Source organism: Galeopterus variegatus, unplaced genomic scaffold (assembly GCF_000696425.1).
Source record: "Galeopterus variegatus unplaced genomic scaffold, G_variegatus-3.0.2 Scaffold31, whole genome shotgun sequence".
NCBI lineage: Eukaryota > Metazoa > Chordata > Mammalia > Dermoptera > Cynocephalidae > Galeopterus > Galeopterus variegatus.
Genome location: NW_007726142.1, coordinates 1,241,184 through 1,261,255, shown reverse-complemented (window position 1 = coordinate 1,261,255; position 20,072 = coordinate 1,241,184). Strand labels below are relative to the sequence as shown.

Below are 20,072 nucleotides of genomic sequence, written 5' to 3'. Positions count from 1 at the left end.
CATTTTGTTAAATATGTGCATGAGTATTTCAGTTTTTTTTGGAGTGATTGTAAATGGTACTTTGCTTTTAATTTTGGTTTCTGCATGTTCATTATTTCTATATAGAAATGAGACTTTTTATTATTGATTAATCTTGTATGCTGCGAGCTTGCTGAATGCACTTATATTAGTCTTATGAGGATTATGTTTTTTGAAGATTCCTTAGGATTTATTATGTAAACAATCCTGTCATCTCTAAATAGAGACATTTTTATTTCTTTATTTCCAATTTTTATTTATTTTTTCTTACCTTATTGCATTTGTTAGAACTTTCTGTACTATGTTTAATAAGTGTGGTGAGAGTGGACATCCTGGCCTTGCTCTTGGTCTTAGAGGGAAAGCAGTCTTTCACCATTAAGTACTATGTTACCTCTGTGTGTTTCGTAGATGCTGTTTATCAAGTTGAGGATGTGTCCCTCTATTCCTAATTTGGCAAGTGTTTTTTTAATCACAAATGGGTATTGGATTAAACTAGTTTTTAAATCTTTCTTTTTATTTATGTTTTATATATAAAATCGTCACATTCCCAAAACTATTTTAGGAAGTTTACAGCAGATATGCAAGTGTAACATAATATAAAATAACATAACAACGTAAGACATCAGTAAAAACAGTGTAGGGAAACAACAGATGAAATCATAAGTAGAATTCATACACAAAGTTCATAACTATCTCAACACTTGCTAAAATTCCATCATGATACAACTGAACTTAATTCTAATATCCACATTCAAAGGCTGAAATTGGCTTCATCACGAGCTTTCAACCTCTTTCAGGCAAGGACTCTGTTTTAGTCATCCTGATATTCCCAGGCCAAAACGTTACATAAGAATCAACAAGTGACAGCATAATTTTATTACTTCCAGTTCATTCATTAACTTTCATGCCTGTCTATTTAACATATACCTAAAAACATTCAAGTTTCGACTTGTAGTCAAGTAAAAATGTTTATGTCAAATACATCATCCTTAATACCTTTGTAAATTCGACTTAAGGTTAAAACATCTCTGTACAAAAATCTGCATCTATATCTCTATTGGTATTCTCAGTTAGGGTTGGGAAAATGGGCAGAAGAATGACACCAGCGTCCTTTCAGACTGCAGAATTGCATCTTCGTGCAACTTGTAAATACTGACCTTTGACTACAGGAAGTTCACAAAATTGTCATGTCAAGTATTTGCCTAGCAACTGATCTCTTTTCCTCAGGAGATATTGCTACTCTGGTCTCCTTGGAAAGAAATCTGATTCTTTCTATAATACAGCTGATGGATTTTTTTTCTTCACCTTTAGTGAATACTCTCAATTGGGGATGTTTAGGTGAACTATTATGTTGTTACACCTTCTAAGCTTTTATGTATCAGTTACCCATGGGCAAATGAACATACCTTGATCACGACAAAATTTTACTTCTAATTAGAAACTGAGCATAAAAAAATATCTACTAGCGTATTGTAGTTTCTAAGGCTTGTGCTTTAGAGTCACACAAACCTGTGTCTGAGTTCTTTTTTGCTAAAGGTCAACTTAGGACCTCAGGAAAGTTATTCAGCCTCTCAAAGCTTCCATTTCCTCTGTTGTAACATGGTAGAAAATAATTTCTGCTTCATGAGGTTGCTTGCAGATTAAATGAGATCATCCATGTGAAACACTAGCACAAGTGTGTGGCTGTTATGCGTAATGTAAAAATGTTAGTTAATATTATTTGTAGAATCATTTATGATTTTTATGCAACTCAGATGTAGTGAGGATTTTACAATGTTTTTTTATAAAATTTAAGACCCTCTTAGGCCCTGACTTTCATGTACATACAGATACTGGTTCTTGGGAATTGTTTCAACCTGTGATCTGTATTAAAATCGTGAAAATTAAATGTATGCTGTGTGTTCAAGTTCCTTGGACAATATCAAATACATTAACATTTAATAAATTTTACCATGCTAGTTCCTTTACTCTCTCTCTTCAGAGAATATTATTTCATTCAACCTAAAAACAAAACCAATAGGAGAGTAAAGTAGGAAACAGACTCAAAAATAGAAGTAAAGCCAGGTTATATGTATTTTCCTATTCTAAAAAACACTTGTTTTCCTGAAGTTATTTAATTATGGACTATGATGTTCATATTCCTCACAAATATAACATGTTGGCATATTAAAACCTAAAGACTGATGCTAATAAAGGCTAAGCCAATTGAAAAGTGTTTTCGTAACTTACCCTCATTGACCGTACCAAATGAACACCTACCTGAATCTCACTGGAATATATTGTTATATATTTCTAAGCATAGTCAGACAGCAGTGTTTCTTTTCAGTTTTTGTAAGGAAATTGGAAAAAGCAGGAACAAAAACATTTTTGTGTAGTTTTTAGCACAATAATCTTACACCACACTGTTTTTGCTAAAAGGTCTTTCTGTAGAAGACTATCTGTTGTATTGATTATATAATTTGAAAAGAAAATTTCTGATTGTTTTTATATCGAAAATTCTGCCTTACACCTTTTTCTTGCGTGATAACTGAGATGCTGTCATTGGCTGTTGCAGGAAAGGAGTGTTCCCAGGATGAAAGCACGGCCGCTGCCATCTTCACTGTTCAGATGGATGACTACTTGGGTGGTAAGCCAGTGCAGAACAGAGAACTTCAAGGCTATGAATCTACCGATTTTGTGGGCTATTTCAAAGGAGGTCTGAAATACAAGGTAAGCAGCTTTCTCAGTTGCCATTATGACCCCCTTTCTCCTCCTGCCCATACATACTTCATGCCATCATGGAATAAAGATTCATTAAGGGCTGGGCTTCTTGTTCTGTTTTGCTTTTGTTTTAATCTGTTTTCTTCACTGATATATCCGCAGCACCTGCTAGACACATAGTAGGTGCTCAATAATTGTTTGTGGAATATACGGTGCAATATGTAAAATGTTCTGACTTGATTATTTTAATAGGATAATATTTAAGAAAGTGAAGAGCTTTCAGTTATGTCTGAAGAAAGCCCTTTAATATTTTGTAAATTTATTTCAGTAATTAAATATTGGTGACTTGGTTTTTAACAATTTTCATATCTGCTGTTTTAGACAATCTCCAAGTTTGTTGCAAGTAACCCAAGACTTAAGAATCTCAATTGTTCTTTACTATCTTAATGCAGTATTTATAACAATTATATTTTCTTTCTTTTTTTTTTTTTCCTTTTTGTCTTTTTTACTGACCGGTAACGGGATCGCAACCCTCGGTGTCGCGCCCGTACCACGCTCAGCCAGTGAGCGGGAACCGGTCTCCACATGGGATCCGAACCCTCGGCGGGAGCGCCGCCACACTCCCAAGCGGCGCACTCTCCAGTGCGCCACCGGGCTGGCCCATAACAATTATATTTTCAATTAATACAAAGACCTATACATGCATTTTGCAAATATTGTGGCTTGGTCTTAAAAATGATACCAATGAAAGAATTAAGCTGAAAATATGTGCGATTTAGCTACACAAACACAAACACACACATGAACACACACAATTTATGTGTATTGGCCTGAAACACCTATCGATTGGCTTTACTTCTGAAAATCACAAGCAAAGACTAATGGTTAAAAAGTTCTATCCCTTTTAGGTAACCTTTAATAAAGGATAGCCTTTTCTACCTTTAGTAAAGGATAGCATTTTTTTTTTTAATTCTCCCAGTGACTTTTGTAGACCAGCCATCCTTCATTACTGCTACCCCCGCCCCACCCATGTGTGTTCAGTTAAAGTGTGAGGAATACCCTCCCCAGACAGACACTCCAGAAACAAGCCTGCTCAAAATCAAACATGCTCCAGCAGGTGTTCTGCACACCCCACTGCCCCACTCCTCAGGCGTATCACCATAGTGAGGACCTGAAACCTCATAACTAAACTAGAAATCTGACTATATACTAAATTCTACTATTAAGATGCCAGGGTTTATTTCTACCTCTACTTGATCAGAACATTGGTTGAAAATTTTGTCATGCCATTGTAATCAGGAAAGAACACTTACTTATAAGTTCTCTTATCTCTTTTGAAATCATTATTTCACTCTAGGCTATGAACCACTTGGTTTAACTTTACTTTTTATATCATTTCATTTTATTGACTATGCATATTCATGGGGTACAAAGCTGACCTTCACCACCTGTGCCCAGTATTTAATGGTCAGATTAATAGTATCATGATGTCCATTACCACAGATTGTGATTATTCTCCATGTCCCCGCCAATGAATCCCCGACCTTCCTCCCCACTCCCCACAAACCTACACATGCTTTTTCCCTCTGCAAGTCCAACACACCACTGTGAAACACCCAGTTTATGTCCAATGATCTTGAAACTTCCTTTAGGTCAGTGAACATTTTAAATAAGCTGTGTCTTGTATTTACTAAAAGTGGGTGCTGTGACGTCATCCTGGTTAGGAACCCGTTTCTGCCACATTTGACTTGTTTGCCTTAGGGCAAGAACTTAAGCTTTTCTGTGGTCAGTTTCTTCAAATTTACGATGAGTATTATAACAGCTTCCTCATACAGATGTAAGGGATAAGGATTAAATTAAATAAAATATCTATACAGTATGTACCCAATCATTAGGGACTTAGTAATATGAATATTATCACTAACTCTGCTGGCTGTTAGCAGGACTTTTGAAATCAACCTTCTCAATACATATTGAAAAGTGGACATGATAAAAGTGATTTCACAGTGATTGGGTATTTATTTTCTGATTATAACATTAAAACCACCACAAATCAGCATTTTTAAGGAAAAGGATATTTACAAATGGAGGTCAAGTTTATCATGAAGAAAATCAGTTCATCTTATCATCAGTAACACTGAGCAGATGACAATGTCTGCAGTTGCAACAATACTCCATAGGAAGTATGGAAGCAGGGATAACTTACCACCCAGAATAGCAAATGTGATTTATTATACTCGATTTTACCCCAATATTAGTTTCAAGCTCACAGGAATGTGCTAATCACCTTGCGTATATTTCCTCGTTTAATACAAACAATGGTGTATGCAGTTTCTATCATCTATTAAGATAAGTAAAGCAAAGCTTAGAGAGGCTGTGTGACTTGCCAATGTCTTATAGCTGGTAGGTGTCTGGGTGACCATCTGATTCCAGTGTCCAAGCTGGTAATCATTATTCTGTGGTGCTCTCAACATAAATAGTTTAAATTTGGGGGCAAATTTTTTATTTAAAATTACTCTAAGAAACAGGGTATTGTGTCTATTTGGGATGGGCAAAACTTCACAAAGCCTACCATTACCAAGTCAGCAAAAATCATATTTAGTTGCTGTATATAAAGATTCAGCTAGAAAACATTAACACTATTTTCCTGTCTCATTTGGTTGATTTGAGTTATTTCATGCAGGTCTTTTAGGGGCCCAGGAAGGAGTTATAGAGGATTATTACTTCCCACTACTACTTTACATTAAATTTCTGGCAAACATACTCTTCCTAAACTCAACAAGACCCTGTCCTTAACCACAACGGTAGATGGCAACCATCAGACATCTGTCAGTGGGAACATCTGCATTAATGGTACTACTGGCCTAGGGGATTGCTCACTTTGTTTTTATTCTGCCTTTTGAAAGTAGAAAGAGACTGGAAGTTTCTAGGGTTAATGTAAACAATATTCATAGAATAACTACTGACTGTCTGATACATACATATATGCCATATATAGTTTTTCTTTTGTGCATTTGTGGCATCAAATATTAGAGAAAAACTTATTTTTAAAAATAGTGTTAAATGTTCACAGACTATATATTATCACTCTGATGGTTCATCCTATGATATTAGCCTGAATGTTACATATGTATCTTCATCTAAGTCTACTCTATATTTTATAACTTTTTCTTTCACATCACAGTGTTATTACACTATTTTTAAATCAGATTGCAGTGTACTTCTGTTTATCTTTTTAAAAAAATTAATTGTCAAATATAGTAGTGTATAGGTGAAAACTTGACTTCATTCAAGAAATGTGGCAATCTTTATCTTATCGTGGATGGGAAATTATTATATATTTCTTAAACTTTGAAGTTATAATTGTCCAAAAATCAACATTTAACTTATCCTAATAAAACATTTTACTTATGAGGGTCTTTTCCTGGAGAATGGTGGAAATTTAAAGAATGTACTAATGATTCCATAAGCTGCCTAACCTCTTATTTTAGATTTACTGTATATGTTGATACTACAAATTTGAAAGTTGGATTATTTTATTTACTGGTAGAGAAGTTATATTAAGTTATATATGTTATATTATTATTTATATAGCTAGTTTTTCTTACCATTGTCATAGAGGCCTTTGATCTGCCAATGACAGAGTTTTGTTTTTACTGCATCTTAATTATGCACATTACCTCATAATTAATTGTGGAAATAAAGATATGTTTTCTAACTTTTAATTAGAAAAAAATGAAAAGATAAAAGATGATTGCAAATAATGCAAGAAGATGGAGTCGATACAGTTAATATTTTTTCTTCATCCTTTCTTTAATTCGATGTGGCTGTATTTTATTTTATTCTGTTTTGTTTTGTTTTGGTTGGGGATGTGCAGTCACGATACTGTATCTTTTCTAACTTAAGGTATAAATATCCCAGCCCTCACATATTTTCTAAACTCTGTTTACCAGAAAACAAAGAAGGCACTTCACTATTTTAATGTCAAGACAAAGACTGTACATAAGAGCAGCCAATCCGTGGCCAGCACTTGACTGCCCTTCTCTGTCCTCACCCATGACAGAGCGTGCTTTTGGGTGCCTGTTCTCAGGCTGCTGTCATCTACACTTGTTACCTCTGACTCTCTTATCACATCTTCCCAGAAATCTTTCTTTGCCATGTTGCTCATCAGTGATTTGGGAATCATTAGTTCCGAAAGGGCAAGAGCCGTGGCTTTTGTTTGTTTGTTTGTTTATGCAGCACGGTTTTATACATTGGAGGTTCTCAGTAAACAGTTGCAATTTTAAACTGAATTGTTAAAAGAGAAAGAAAAAAGAGACCAAATAAGCAGAGACCAAACAAACAAACAGACCTGTTGATTGACCAAAGAATTTTTTCTCCATGTTCAACTTCCCACATGCACTTGGGTGGACACTTTAGCTGGTCCTGACAGACACAATTTTGGCAAACACCTGCAGTTTAATGCTTTGCCGTGTCTGCTTCGAGGCATCATCAGTTTCTTTGTTTTGTGTTGTGTCTTCCTCCCACTGATCAGGCTGGAGGTGTGGCATCTGGACTAAATCATGTTCTCACCAACGACCTGACGGCCAGGAGGCTCCTACATGTGAAGGGTCGGAGAGTGGTCAGGGCCACAGAAGTTCCCCTCAGCTGGGACAGTTTCAACAAGGGCGACTGCTTCATCATCGACCTTGGCACTGTAAGTTTCATATACACACATGGATGTCTACAGGAAAGCAGATTGTTTTTAGATCAAATCAGATGTATGTGATATTGAAGATAATCACCTTATGGACACACTGGAGAGAGGTTATGTGAGACGGAATCATATCCTATGACCAATTGGCAAATAATGAAATGACACATAAAGAGGGACTTCAAAGTTTTTATTTTCTTTGTTAGGTTTAGAATAGGGTAGTGATTTAGTTCTTCCTACCACAGAACAGAAATTAAATAATTTTGAATATATTTCCCTTCTCTCTGAACAGAGCTTCCTCCAATTATTTTTGTCCTTAACTGTGTGTGGGAAAATATAACTTGAAGAGGAAATTGATTCCCCCATCAATCAAAGGTTCTAGAATTTAAAATGGACACAGGATGCGTCTAAACAGCCTGCTGAAGAATTTGGGGTGGGGGAGAATGTTAGCATTCACACACACACATATCTATACCATACTATTTCACACTTTTCAAGTATCTTTGGGTTATTAGAAGAAAAGGCACAAGTACAAGTATCAAGTATTATCTTAAAGGCATAGTATATTACATCTGACCTATGTTTTTTTTTTCCAGGAAAATAGACCCCTCTAATATCAGGTACACTTATTAAGCATTATTACTATGACAAGGACCTGTGCTAGACCCTAGTAGGTAGGATTTAAGTTGTGTTTTTAAAACTTTGTAAGATTTTCATAGTAGAAATAAAGGGCATTTCCTGCCACTGAAAAACTATGTGCAAAAGCAAAGAAGGCAGGAAAACACAGAACTTGTAAACTTCTCCTTCTCCTCATGATCATCATTCACATCACACCACATACATCATCATTCTAATTGTTTTTCCTAACATTTCTGGGCCAAGCATTACATGGAGACTGTGTAATGCTGATACCTGACCTGACCTGTGGACTGCTTCAGTTAGCATGAGACTTGGAACTTGTTCAAGGTTGCATAGACAGTAAACGGTAAAGCCAGGATTAGACTCTCAGTATAGCTGATTCTCACCTAAGCATTTTGTTTTACTGCATCTCCTTGGACAATATTTTGGGATAAAGCAGCAGACAGAAGCCAGAAGAGTTTATTCCATATGCAGAGGGGAGAGGGGCACTAAGGATTCTGAAAAGCCTAGTTACACAGTTAAAGTTAAAGTTCTGCTTCAGCAACATTAATTTGGCAACAGTATAGAGATTACATGTACTAAGGTTATAAATGGTATGGAAAATGACCCCAAGGTATAAACTTCATCAGTTTCTCTAAATTAAGGTGCACCTATAGTTTTATTACTGCTAATGTATAATAGTACTGTCTTGGATCACATCAGTTTGTGTGTACAGTTGAGATCACAATAATATTAATGCCCAAAGTACAATTGTCAGTTTCATACTTAGATGTCTATATCCAAAATGGCGGTATTTTTGCCCTGAATCTCACAATAAACTTCCTAGGAAAATTCTTTTCAACTTCAAAAATTCATCTATTTTCCTAAGCAGACTTAAGTCCTGACCCTCAGATGTAGGCAGAAAACAGATACTATTCCATTTTTTCATTCTCATACACCAAAAAGAAATAAATAAATAACTTAGGCAAACAGATGCCAAAGGTGTCATCCAGCCACATAGTCCCAAAACCAGTTACAACATTCGGCATCTCAAAGCCTACACATGTTCATTGTCTTTCTCAACTTCCATTTCCACCACTTATATTTTAAGGCCTTTTATAATTTATGAGGCATTTTTACATATAAAATGACATTTTTTTCATAGAAAAAAGGAAACCTGAGTTCTCACTCAAGTTACTGTAATTTCAGTTTCTTATCTATAAAGGTAGGTATTTGGTTAGATGATCTCCAGGGCCCTAAACAAGAAGGACACTTCCCAATGATAATGTAATTCACCACTGCCATTACTTGAAAGTATTTCTTTTCTAAAAAAACTTTTTATGTACGATGTAATTGTTATACAAATGCAATAATTTATTTAATTATTATGAAGAGCTCCAATTCAGCTTTCCAACTATTTGCTCTTAGATCTTGGGCAAATCATTAACCTGAATTTTAACTTCCTCATTTACTTTATACGTCTTGGCTCTGATTGCTGATTCCACTTCTGTCCTTAGCTGACTATGATTCAGCCTCATCTGACACACAGCCACATCTGGGAGGTGGCAGTTATCATTCCAGTTTCATAAGGGGGAACAAAAGCCTTAGAAGGTAGGCACAAGTCACTCACATTTGTACCGTTTGGGAGATAACCCAGGATGGGACCAAGGTTTTTCTATTCGTAGTTCACATCTTTTTCATGCACTAAGGTAACTTGGTGGTATGTAAGGTAGTGTGGCCCTATAATAGAATGTTTTGCAACAGTTTCTCAATCTGCTGGATTCAGAGTTGATGATGCCTAATTTGTCTGAGATTCTACTGAAAGTAGTATAGTAATTAAATCATTTGCAATTTTGTGGAACAAATATTAGTTGAGTTTCCACAATGGGCTAGATAGTGGATGTCATGGTAGACAGGTTGTAGATCTAGCGATACATTCTTCCATAGGTAATGTCTCTAGGTGAAAGTATGACCCACAAATCCAGGCTCAGATAATAGAGACAAAATCTCTGTGATAAGGTTCAAGGACATTTCATCTACTTAATAGTAAATTATCTTTATTTTTTAAAATTTATATATTTGGACACGTATTGCTTGTACATATTTATGGGGTACAGAATTATATTTCAATACATGTATACAATGTGTGATGATCCAATTAGGGTAATTAGCATATTCATCATCACAAAAATTTATGATTTCTTTGTGATGAGCACATTTGAGATTCTCTAGTTAATTACCTTTAATAACTCTCAAGTTCTTTCCTGCCTGCATGCCTTGTAAAAGAGATTTTTGGAATGATTTTGTTGCAGAGGTACTTGCGTTTGGTTATCTGTTACATTAGGAAGTCTCCTACATTCTAAAGGGATACTCTGGTAGGAATAAAGCACTGGATTCCTACATACGCTGGAGCAAATACCCACAAGATCTGTTTGTGTTACTAACCTTTAACCAGTTGGTACATTGCCAAAAGTTTCTAAATGGTAATAAGATCTTGTAATTACCTTGGCAACTTTATTTTTGGGGTGTGTCACAGTAAACAAAGAAGGACGTGGAACCAACATTTTCTATACCATAATATTTTAATAGCAAGCATTGAGCTAATTTTTTAAAGACTACCTTCTGAATTAGAGGGCACAAGAGGAAACCAGTTCAGTTTCCTCAAGTTTGAATTATTACACAGATATGAAAAATGTAGGTTAAACATCTAAAGCTATCACCCAGCTATAGCCAGCTGGCCAAAACTAAGGTTACAGATGTAACCTAAATCCCATATCTTGATCATGTGTGAAGGAAGTCAGCTTTTCTGATAAATAGTCATTATGATTAATGTAATGTTCCATATGCTTTAGAAATGTTTGCTCTCTTATAGAGTTTTAGATTACAATCAATATTCCCTAGATTGACAGTGTAACCTCCTCAGTATGAGGCATCAGATAGTAAAATGATCACTTTTATCAGTTTGAAAGTTAAAAAATGATTTAGATACATCATCTCATATTTAGTGTATTTTCAGAAAATAATATGAAACATGGCTAGATCTTAGCAACTTACTGAGTTTTTGGAAAAATATTTTTGAACTATATATTTTAATGTGGTGAATTTATCAGCCATTATTTTACCATTATTTTTAAAGATATGAGGTATTTGTAGAAATCAACTAATAAATTAACAAATAAAATCACATCTAAAAATATTGCAACAAAGCACCAGTGACTGCACAATGTGAATGACAGTGAAAAAAGCCCATATTCTCAAGGTTTGGGATCTGGGGTTAATGCTTAAAAATATGTCAGAGTCAGCCAGCCACTAGTGGGGAATTAGTTTGCGCAGGAGAAGGAATTCCTGTGGTGAGTTACTAACTGTGATGTTCTGTGTGCTCAGTTTCCGTGTTAACTCGTTTAGTGAGTTAGGCAGCTTTGTACTGCTCTACTGGCTATTTATAGTCTGTCACCCGCTCTCCCACCGTTCAGTCGTGCTGCTTTGAAAAAGCAGTCTCCACTTCCTCATTTAGCAGTCAGTCTGTAACCCCCGCTGTCTGGCTTTCACTCTCACCATTCCTTAGAAACCATGCTTGCTGCCTTCATCAATGACGTCTGCTGAATCCAGTGGACACCTTGGTCATTTTCCACTTGGATGCTCTTGATTATTCCTGTCTCCTTCACCCTCACTCTTCCCCTGGCTCCCTTATCTTCTTCCTTTTCAGGGCACCCGTCCTCATTCTTCTTTGTATGGTCTGCCCATCTCCTCAGATATTTTTTTTAAGGATCCCACTTTTAATCATTCTCTCTTCTTTATTCATTCTTTCTGAGCAAACTCATCCTCACCCAAAGCTTCAACTACCACCTGCTGGTAAATCTCAATCCTCTAGCTCAGACCTCTTGCCTAAGTTCTATGTCAGTATTTCAGATGGTCTCCCAGATATTTCAGCTTATGTGTATCAAGAGAACCTCAAACTCAAGTCTGAAAAACAGAGCTCATCAATTTTCCCCTCTTGTTTCAAAACAGTTTTCTGTCTCATCGTTCTTTTCTAGTTCATGGAACCACCACTCACTCAGGCCCTCAAATCCCAAATCCAGGAGTCAGGCTGACGACCTCCCCCACGTGCTCCACATTCAGTTCACCTCTATCCCAGTCTATTCCACCTCCTAAGCGTCTCTTGAATCCTTCCTGTGCTCTCCATCACTTGAGATTGCCTCAGTACCCCACGTGTGACACGTTCCCTCAAGTTGCCATGCTTTTACTTTTGCAGATGGTTTCCTCTGCCTAGAATACGCTCCTTTTCTGTGGTACCTTTCTCCAGCAAGCACCTGCTATCATCTCATCCTTAAAATATTTAATTCAGACATCACCTTCTTTATAATTCATTCCCTGATGTCTTCTACTTCCCCTTTCCCACATCCCACCCCAGTAGAGTTAGGTCCACCCTCTCTGAACTTTCCTGGCACCACACAAAGACTTGCTTCTCCGAACTTCTCACATGGCTTGCCCGTTTACCTATTAGCCTCACCCACTCCCTTTGTTCCAAAAGAATAGCCCAGAACTTACATTCAACAAATGTGTATCTATCCAGAATAAGGCGCACAGTCTCGTGCAGTCATGTGTCTAGACATGTCATTTTCTTTTTTCATCTGTAACTGAACCTGACTCTAGTTTCATGCTCCTATTTCCACAGGAAGGTTAAAAATAAAAGTTATTTTGCCTTATTAAGGTGAATTTGTTAACCATGAACAAGTTAAGGCTTTTACTAACTGTTAGCAGTTTACACTGCTAACACCCATCCCCTTTTCCATCCCTTGGGTACAGAGACTGCACATGTAACATGATGGCCTGGGGTGGGGGTGGGAGTGAGGCTGGAAGTGTGAGTCTAGTTTGCAGCCTCCAGTCCTCGCTCACCTATGACCTTCATTGACACATGGGCGTTCGATTCAGTTTTGAGCTTTGGGCTTCAGCCTCTGTCCCCAAAACATTTGTTAGAGGAATATCCGTGGCCTCATTTTGGTCTTTTCATATCAACTGCTTGACTCTTCCTGGTCCTGTCAGCCACTACTGCAGTCTTCTCAGGTGCCCTGCTTTGTTTGTCTCAGCTCACTGGAGATGTAGGACCCTGGATCCACATTGTACCAGTGCCCACTGGTGTAACTGCCTGGACACTGCCCACAGTCAGTTCAGCTCTAATGCTCAGACTCATGGATGAATATAGGACAGATCAATTGAATAGGAAGTGTACTGAACCCTTCTCAAAGATTCATTGCTACTGGTCAGGTTCCCTACTTAATTTTTCTCTTTTCTTCTGACTGGAAAAATATAAAAATAAAAATAAACATTATACTTTCTTTCCTACTCTGGCTCCTACAGTACACTCTAGCCCCTACAGCCAAGCCCCTGCTTCCTGATGTGCAAAACCATCTTTCTAGACAGCATACTCAGTCATTCCCCCAAAAACCTTTACTCTAGCAAAATCAAGATCCTTTTAAATTAAAAGTATGTTGGCTTTCAGACTTTTTTCTCTGCTCTAATTTAAAATGCATATTTTAAAACTAAAGACTAAACGGTAAGCAAGTAAGTAAGTAACTATTACTATATAGTAAGCAAATGTGTCCTTACCCCAAGGTAATGCTTACTATTAGATTTATAACAGAAGGGCCTTTAGACAACAAGAAAATGGGAAAGATAAATGTAATCTTCAATCTCTAAAATGTATCCTGCAATAAAAGTAGGTATGAATGGCCATTATTGTGTGTTTAGTGTGTGCTGGGTGAATGGCAGGTAGCCTTTGACCTCTAGGTGCTGTCAGGTGGTGGGAGGCACAGACACGTACACCAGTGAGAGCATGACAAGGCTGATGGGAGGAGTGTGGGGCAGAGGTGCTGCGAGTTGTAACTGGAGAATGGACAAGGGCACTGGGAAGAACAGCTGTCAGGGTGTCAGAATTTATACTTTAATTCTCAGTTATGGTTTCATATTAGAATTAATTGGAAGAGGTTTTAAAAATGCTGGTGCCTGTGATTTGATGCCTACAGTTTCTGATTTAAAGTTTGGGATGGGACTTTGATGTAGGTACTTTTTAAGCCTCACCTCCCAGGTTATTATAATGTACGTGAATGTTAAGAACCAGTTCAGTATAGGAAATATCTAAAGGTGCTGGATAACTCAAGATCACATGCATGAAGAACCAAGTCAGTCGAGTAGTTGAGTTGCCAACTTACGTGGCTGGCAGAAATGGTTTTTGATAAAGTATGACTGTAAACGTTCTCTGGTTTGCCACTTTAACTAGTACAGAGAAGGTAATTTCACTTACTCTCACTGGTGCAATGCAAAGAACCTTCCCACTGCTGATGACCTGGTGCCAGTGAGTGGCATCACTATCAGCAGTCAAGCTAGAATTGTCCAAGTCCTTTCCCCTTTCCCTTACCCTTCAGTGTACAGCCATATGGCATTATTGACCAATTCAGTAGACTTTAACCTTCTAAATATCCCTTGATCCTTCACCTCTTTATCTCCACTGCTTTGCCCTAGTTCAATAGCAATTACTTTCTCCCTGGTCACTAAGCCTTCCATCCTTCATTCAGGGTTATTTTAAACAATATACATATATTGTTGTTATTTTAAACAACATATATATATATATGTCATTGAAGGATATTGAGTTGGCTTGGCTTTGAGGAAACAACCAAATAGGTTATAAATAAATGTTTATTCAAAAACCAAAGAAATCATGTTTTAAACTTTTTAAATAAAAATGTTAGATTGCTGGAGGTATCTCACAGATCATTATCTTAAAGCTATGCTTAGATAACCTCTAGGCTAAAGAAATATCTTAACGAATTTCAGTATTTGGTTAACTAGATCCAAGGGAAAACTAAACACAGTAAAAACGAAGACAATAGAAGCAGAGAAGAGGAAGAGATCTGGGCTCCCATTCTCCTTTTATAAAATTTTAGGTGTTTTTAGAGTAAACAGCTCAGAAAAGGGCAAAACAGTAGCAAGTCCCTGCTGAATTCTTTGCGCGTGTTGTGAGTCAGTGTCACACAGGCTGTTTTGGGTGCACCTTTACTCAGCTTCTGAAATTCTGCTTCCCTTCAAGGGAATCATTGAGCACTGTTTTATTTTTGCTCTTATTTCCTGTCCCCAAATCATGTTTGGCTGTGCTCTGATGTTTTGCTTATTAATTCTGACCACATTGTTTAAAGGAAATTTTAGAAGCCTCTGGTTTTTGAGAGCAGTGGTGGTCTCCCCTCCCCGAATGTTGTTGTTTCTATAAATATTACTCACCTGCTTTTGTTTCTTGTTACTGGTAGACCAGACTAATGCCAGAAACAGGTTGTCTTTATTTCCTTATTTCTCCCTTGCAGAGTAATTTTGTTTTCCTTTAGTAGTCTGTATATTAAGAGTTAGTTACAGTTCCACAAACTGTTACTAGAGGGAGTTCATTGGCAATGTATACATCAAGAACATTCTGCCAAAATTTAAGTGGACTTCACTCCAAATTGAATGTATACTTCCATATTTATAGGTAATTTTTGTTTCCTTTCCCCAAAGAAATATGGCATCTAGTGTTGAGTTGTTAAATGCCTTAGGATCTTAGAGGGTAAAATGATTGCCTCTGAAACCATGTTTGCTTTATAGTTTTCAGTAGCACACTTAAGTCAGATAGATGAAAGCTTTTTAAGCTAAATCCCAATGAAGTGTTATAAATGAAATAATTTAAATTGTAGAGAAAACTTTTTGTTATAATAATGCATATGAAAATATCACATCAATTCATATTGATTTTAGCTCTATACAGGATTTTTTTTTTTTTTTTTTTTAGTCTACTCCCTCTAGAAACAAGGCATCCTGAGAGAGTTTTTTCAAGCGTGGTGCCAACTGAATACAAAGCTTCCCTGTGCACAGAGTAGTGAGGTAGACTTCACCAACTACCTCTGAATAGAGTTAAGTGTTGGGCAGTACAGCTTATTAATAGCTACACACACACTTATTTCAGCATAGTAGAGCTCTGTTAAAGTGAGATGTCTTAAACACATCATCCACACATGGTGGAATATAAACTGTTCATATTTAATGAATTAATAAAATTCTGCTTAAACTTTTAAAGCAAGTTTTAATATGCTTCTGCCACCATTGAATGAATTCTATTTGCATAGAAAATTAATGAGATTGAATGAAAATGGTGCTTTAATTAATAATGACTCTTTAAACAATTCTAACTTTTAGCAATTTACAATTGAAGACATTATTTTATTACATTTCTTATCTGAATTAACCATTGAAAACTGAGTAAATAAGAATATGTCATTTGTATATCAATGGTAGCACAAAATAACGTGAAAGTAAGAGAAAGCATAACACAAATCATTCATTTTCATGCTGAGTAAGAAATTTTCTGTAACACTTTCTTTAATGATTTAGTCATGTTTGAGTTAAAAGGATAACTTCACTTTTAAAAGGTTTACTCTTTTTATGAGTCTTTCCTATGTATGTATTGGCTATTTTAAAGATAGAAGCTGTAGTCTCTAAGTAATGGTAAGTAATATTTTCTTTAACTAAATTTACCTATGAATCGATACTCACATAAAAACTCCCAACCCAAGGTAATACCATAGAATATATTCTGGGATCCATAGAATATTATAAAATTCTGTCAGGTAATAATTATGTTTGTGAAATTGTTATCTTCAATTCACTTGAAAACACATTTTCTTGAGCTTCCATAATGTTTACAGATGCTAATAAAATTTAGTATTTTATATAATCTCTTTGAAGTAGATGAGAGGTCATTTATACAACTAAGGTAACGAGAACATAAACATCAGCTAGATGATTATATAAATACAGAGCAAGTCAGTTGTGAAAGTTGCTAAGCCTGAGAAGCTAGAAAGCTTTCACTGTAATATAAAATATAATTATTAGAAGTTTGCTTCCTTAGATTTGCTGAGAAAAGAATCATTTGAATAGCCTGCTGGGCTGCAGGGAATAATGAGATGTTACAGGTTCCCTGCTGTGCGTGCCAGGTGGGACGTGCTCGGGGCAACCAACAGTGGTTCTAACCCTAGCTGAATGCAAGACTCTCCTGGGAAGCTTTCAATAAACACAGCTGCCCAGAACACACCTGAGTCCCTATAGGTAGGGCTCACTGCTCTGTATTTTTAAAAATCACGTTCCTACTCCAGTGATTTTAATACTCAGTGGCTAAGAGTTGACTGATCGTTGGGAACCATTTGTTTTCACTCTTTGTAAACTTGGCATGGTATTCAAATGGGCTCCACATATGAGTCTCATATTCCAATTTCCAGATGTATGTAGAAAAGAGGGTAGAGAGGAAACAATAGAAGTGCTCTATTCTCTTAGAAACAGGAAAGAAACACCCCTTGGCCATATTGAATAAGTAAACCACATTCTGGAGTGAAAGGGATTGCAAGGTATAGTCCTTTTTATTTTATTTCTTATAAAGATTTGAATTCCTAAAATTATTAGTGCTACTAATTTATTCGCTCTTTTTAAAAATTGCAAACACGCTATCATATACCCAGAAAGTGGCATCCTAGACCCATCTGCTTCACACTTAACCACTTTGCTAACCACCTGTCCACAGGTGACTAGAGATGTGTGGAAACATGTTTTGAAAGCTAAGCATGGTACAAATATATTATCAGCAAAGTGGTCTACATGTCAATCTCTCCTTGCTAATTTTATCTTATTAGTCTTTGTATGCTCAGAATACACCTCATAATAGGCACCTGATAAATACATGTGACATTAAGAAAAGGAAAAAGACACTAATTTAGGTACAGTAAAAGTTGAAGGCTTTCTTTCTGCATATATATGCGCCCTTCAATCTGTTAAAACTATGTATCTTTAAATGCTTTTTTCTGCAAACAGAAGACAGAGCTTATATTTTTTGTTTCTACTTAGATGTAACTATATTTTTCAGTGTCTTTATTGAATTCTTGATGATATACCTTCAATAATTTTCTACATCAGTATTTAAACATTTTCCTCAATTTTTAACCACTGGAGAGGAGTCTATACAGTATCCTTATAATGACATTTACGTAGCCATCCCCTTATTGATAGGCATTTGTTTTGTTTGTTTTTGTATCTCATGTTTGAATATTTCTGAAAGATAGATTCCTAGAAGTTGAATTTCCTGATATTAAAAGCATATTTCATTTTTGATATGATGCCAAACTGCCCTCAAACAAAGCGTGTGTCAGTTTATAACACCCAAATAATGTGTGATAATGCCTATTCCCACACCACCTCCAGGCCTGCATACCATTAAATTTCTCTTTCTTTTGTTAAATCACACTTAATGGAGAAAATGATATTTTTTATTATTTTACATTTGTATCTGTATACCTTCTGAACGTTGTTTATTAATACTACTCAAATCTAAAATAGTATTTTAATCTAAATGTCAGCTAATGTACTTTACAATATATCAAACTGTTGTTCTCTTTCTATTTTTCTATATTTCTCTGTTAAAGTATAATTTTAATAGTTAAGTATCCAATTTTTTCTATGTATCATAATTTATATTACTATTATCCTGTTATTGAACATTTAATGTCTTTCCAGTGCCTCACTAATATAATCACATAGCCATAAAAACCCTTGTCTGTGTAGTTTTTTTCTTCTCTTTATAAATAATGTATTAAAATAAGTCCCCAATATTGATATTACTGGGTCAAAGGTTTTAACTCTTTTTATGACCCTTGATAAGAAGTGTTAAATTGCTTTACATATGTTAATTATCTCAATTTAGCCATTCCACATTGCATACATGTTTCAAAACATCATGTTGTACATGATAAATATATACAATTTGTATTTGTCAATTTGAATAAATAAGTAAATAAATTACTTCAAAAAAGTGTCATATTAACTTTATGATCATTAAGAATATATTATTATAACAGTTTCTTCACTGTCTTTCTGAAATATGGTAGATTTATTATAATCCATATATTTACTTTTACAAAATGTAATTAGTAGATTATATACACAACAAATGGTAAAATATGTACTTATATTTTTCATGTTTAAGAAATGCTTACTTTATAATGCCAACTGAAAGCAACAGGATACAGAATAATGAATAATTTAAACATATACACAATTATATATACCTCAACAATACATCATTTATATTTCTTTCTCATACCTTTTTGTTTCTTCCTAATTAATCACGATGAGTATTACACCAGGCTGAATGTCCTCCACATATTCTTGGGGTCAAAAGATCTGTCTCTCTCTTTTAGGAAATTTACCAGTGGTGTGGTTCCTCATGCAACAAATATGAACGGCTGAAGGCAAGCCAGGTGGCCATTGGCATTCGGGACAATGAAAGGAAAGGAAGATCTAAACTAATCGTGGTGGAGGAAGGTAGTGAACCATCAGAGCTTATTGAGGTACGGTGGCTTTTCTTATTTTTTAAAGGGTTACCCCTCCAAATTGTGTGCCTGTGTGTGTGTGCACACAAGTGTGTGCATTTCAAAGAGAGAGAAAGAGAGAGAGAGAGGAGATTCAACAAATTTTCTATACTTGGCTCGGCTAAGATTAGGTAAGAGGAGACATCAGGGTTATTTAAATCAAGGCACTAGGAAAATAAGAAGTCGTGAATGTTTCTCTTGCCATTGGTGTGACTATCAAAGGATGCCCTAACCCTATCTTCTGTAGACAAACAGATGAGTAACACTTTTGAGATTGACTATAAAAATATATTTTGGAAGGAAATAACAGTTTATTCATCTGGGCTTAACGTTTTTTTAAATGTAGCTGTTTTCTTCAATGTTAACATTAATGATTATTTTATTAAAAGAATGAAATAAAATATATACCAAGAGATTATATACACCAATATTTTAAATATTTTGGTCATTTTAAGCTAAGAATTACAGGCAGGACTCTTATGATTTTAATATAGTTGTTAAATTAATGTAAAAATTAATTCTCCATGGCTCTATAGACCTATATCATTTTCTTTACCATTATACTAACTTGGACATTTATTTATGACCAATGTTTCTTTCCCTTTTAA

At 35.6% G+C, this 20,072-nt stretch overlaps 1 protein-coding gene across 2 annotated transcripts in view; it reads left to right on the top strand.

Moving 5' to 3' along the window:
• Positions 1-20,072, top strand: part of SCIN (scinderin) — a 75,832-nt gene that overhangs the window by 4,562 nt on the left and 51,198 nt on the right. For both annotated transcript variants that reach the window (XM_008570065.1, XM_008570070.1), the window contains exons 2-4: positions 2,573-2,727; positions 7,253-7,414; positions 19,294-19,443. In XM_008570065.1, coding sequence (XP_008568287.1) covers positions 2,573-2,727; positions 7,253-7,414; positions 19,294-19,443 — 467 coding nt within the window. The remainder of the gene's footprint in view (positions 1-2,572; positions 2,728-7,252; positions 7,415-19,293; positions 19,444-20,072) is intronic.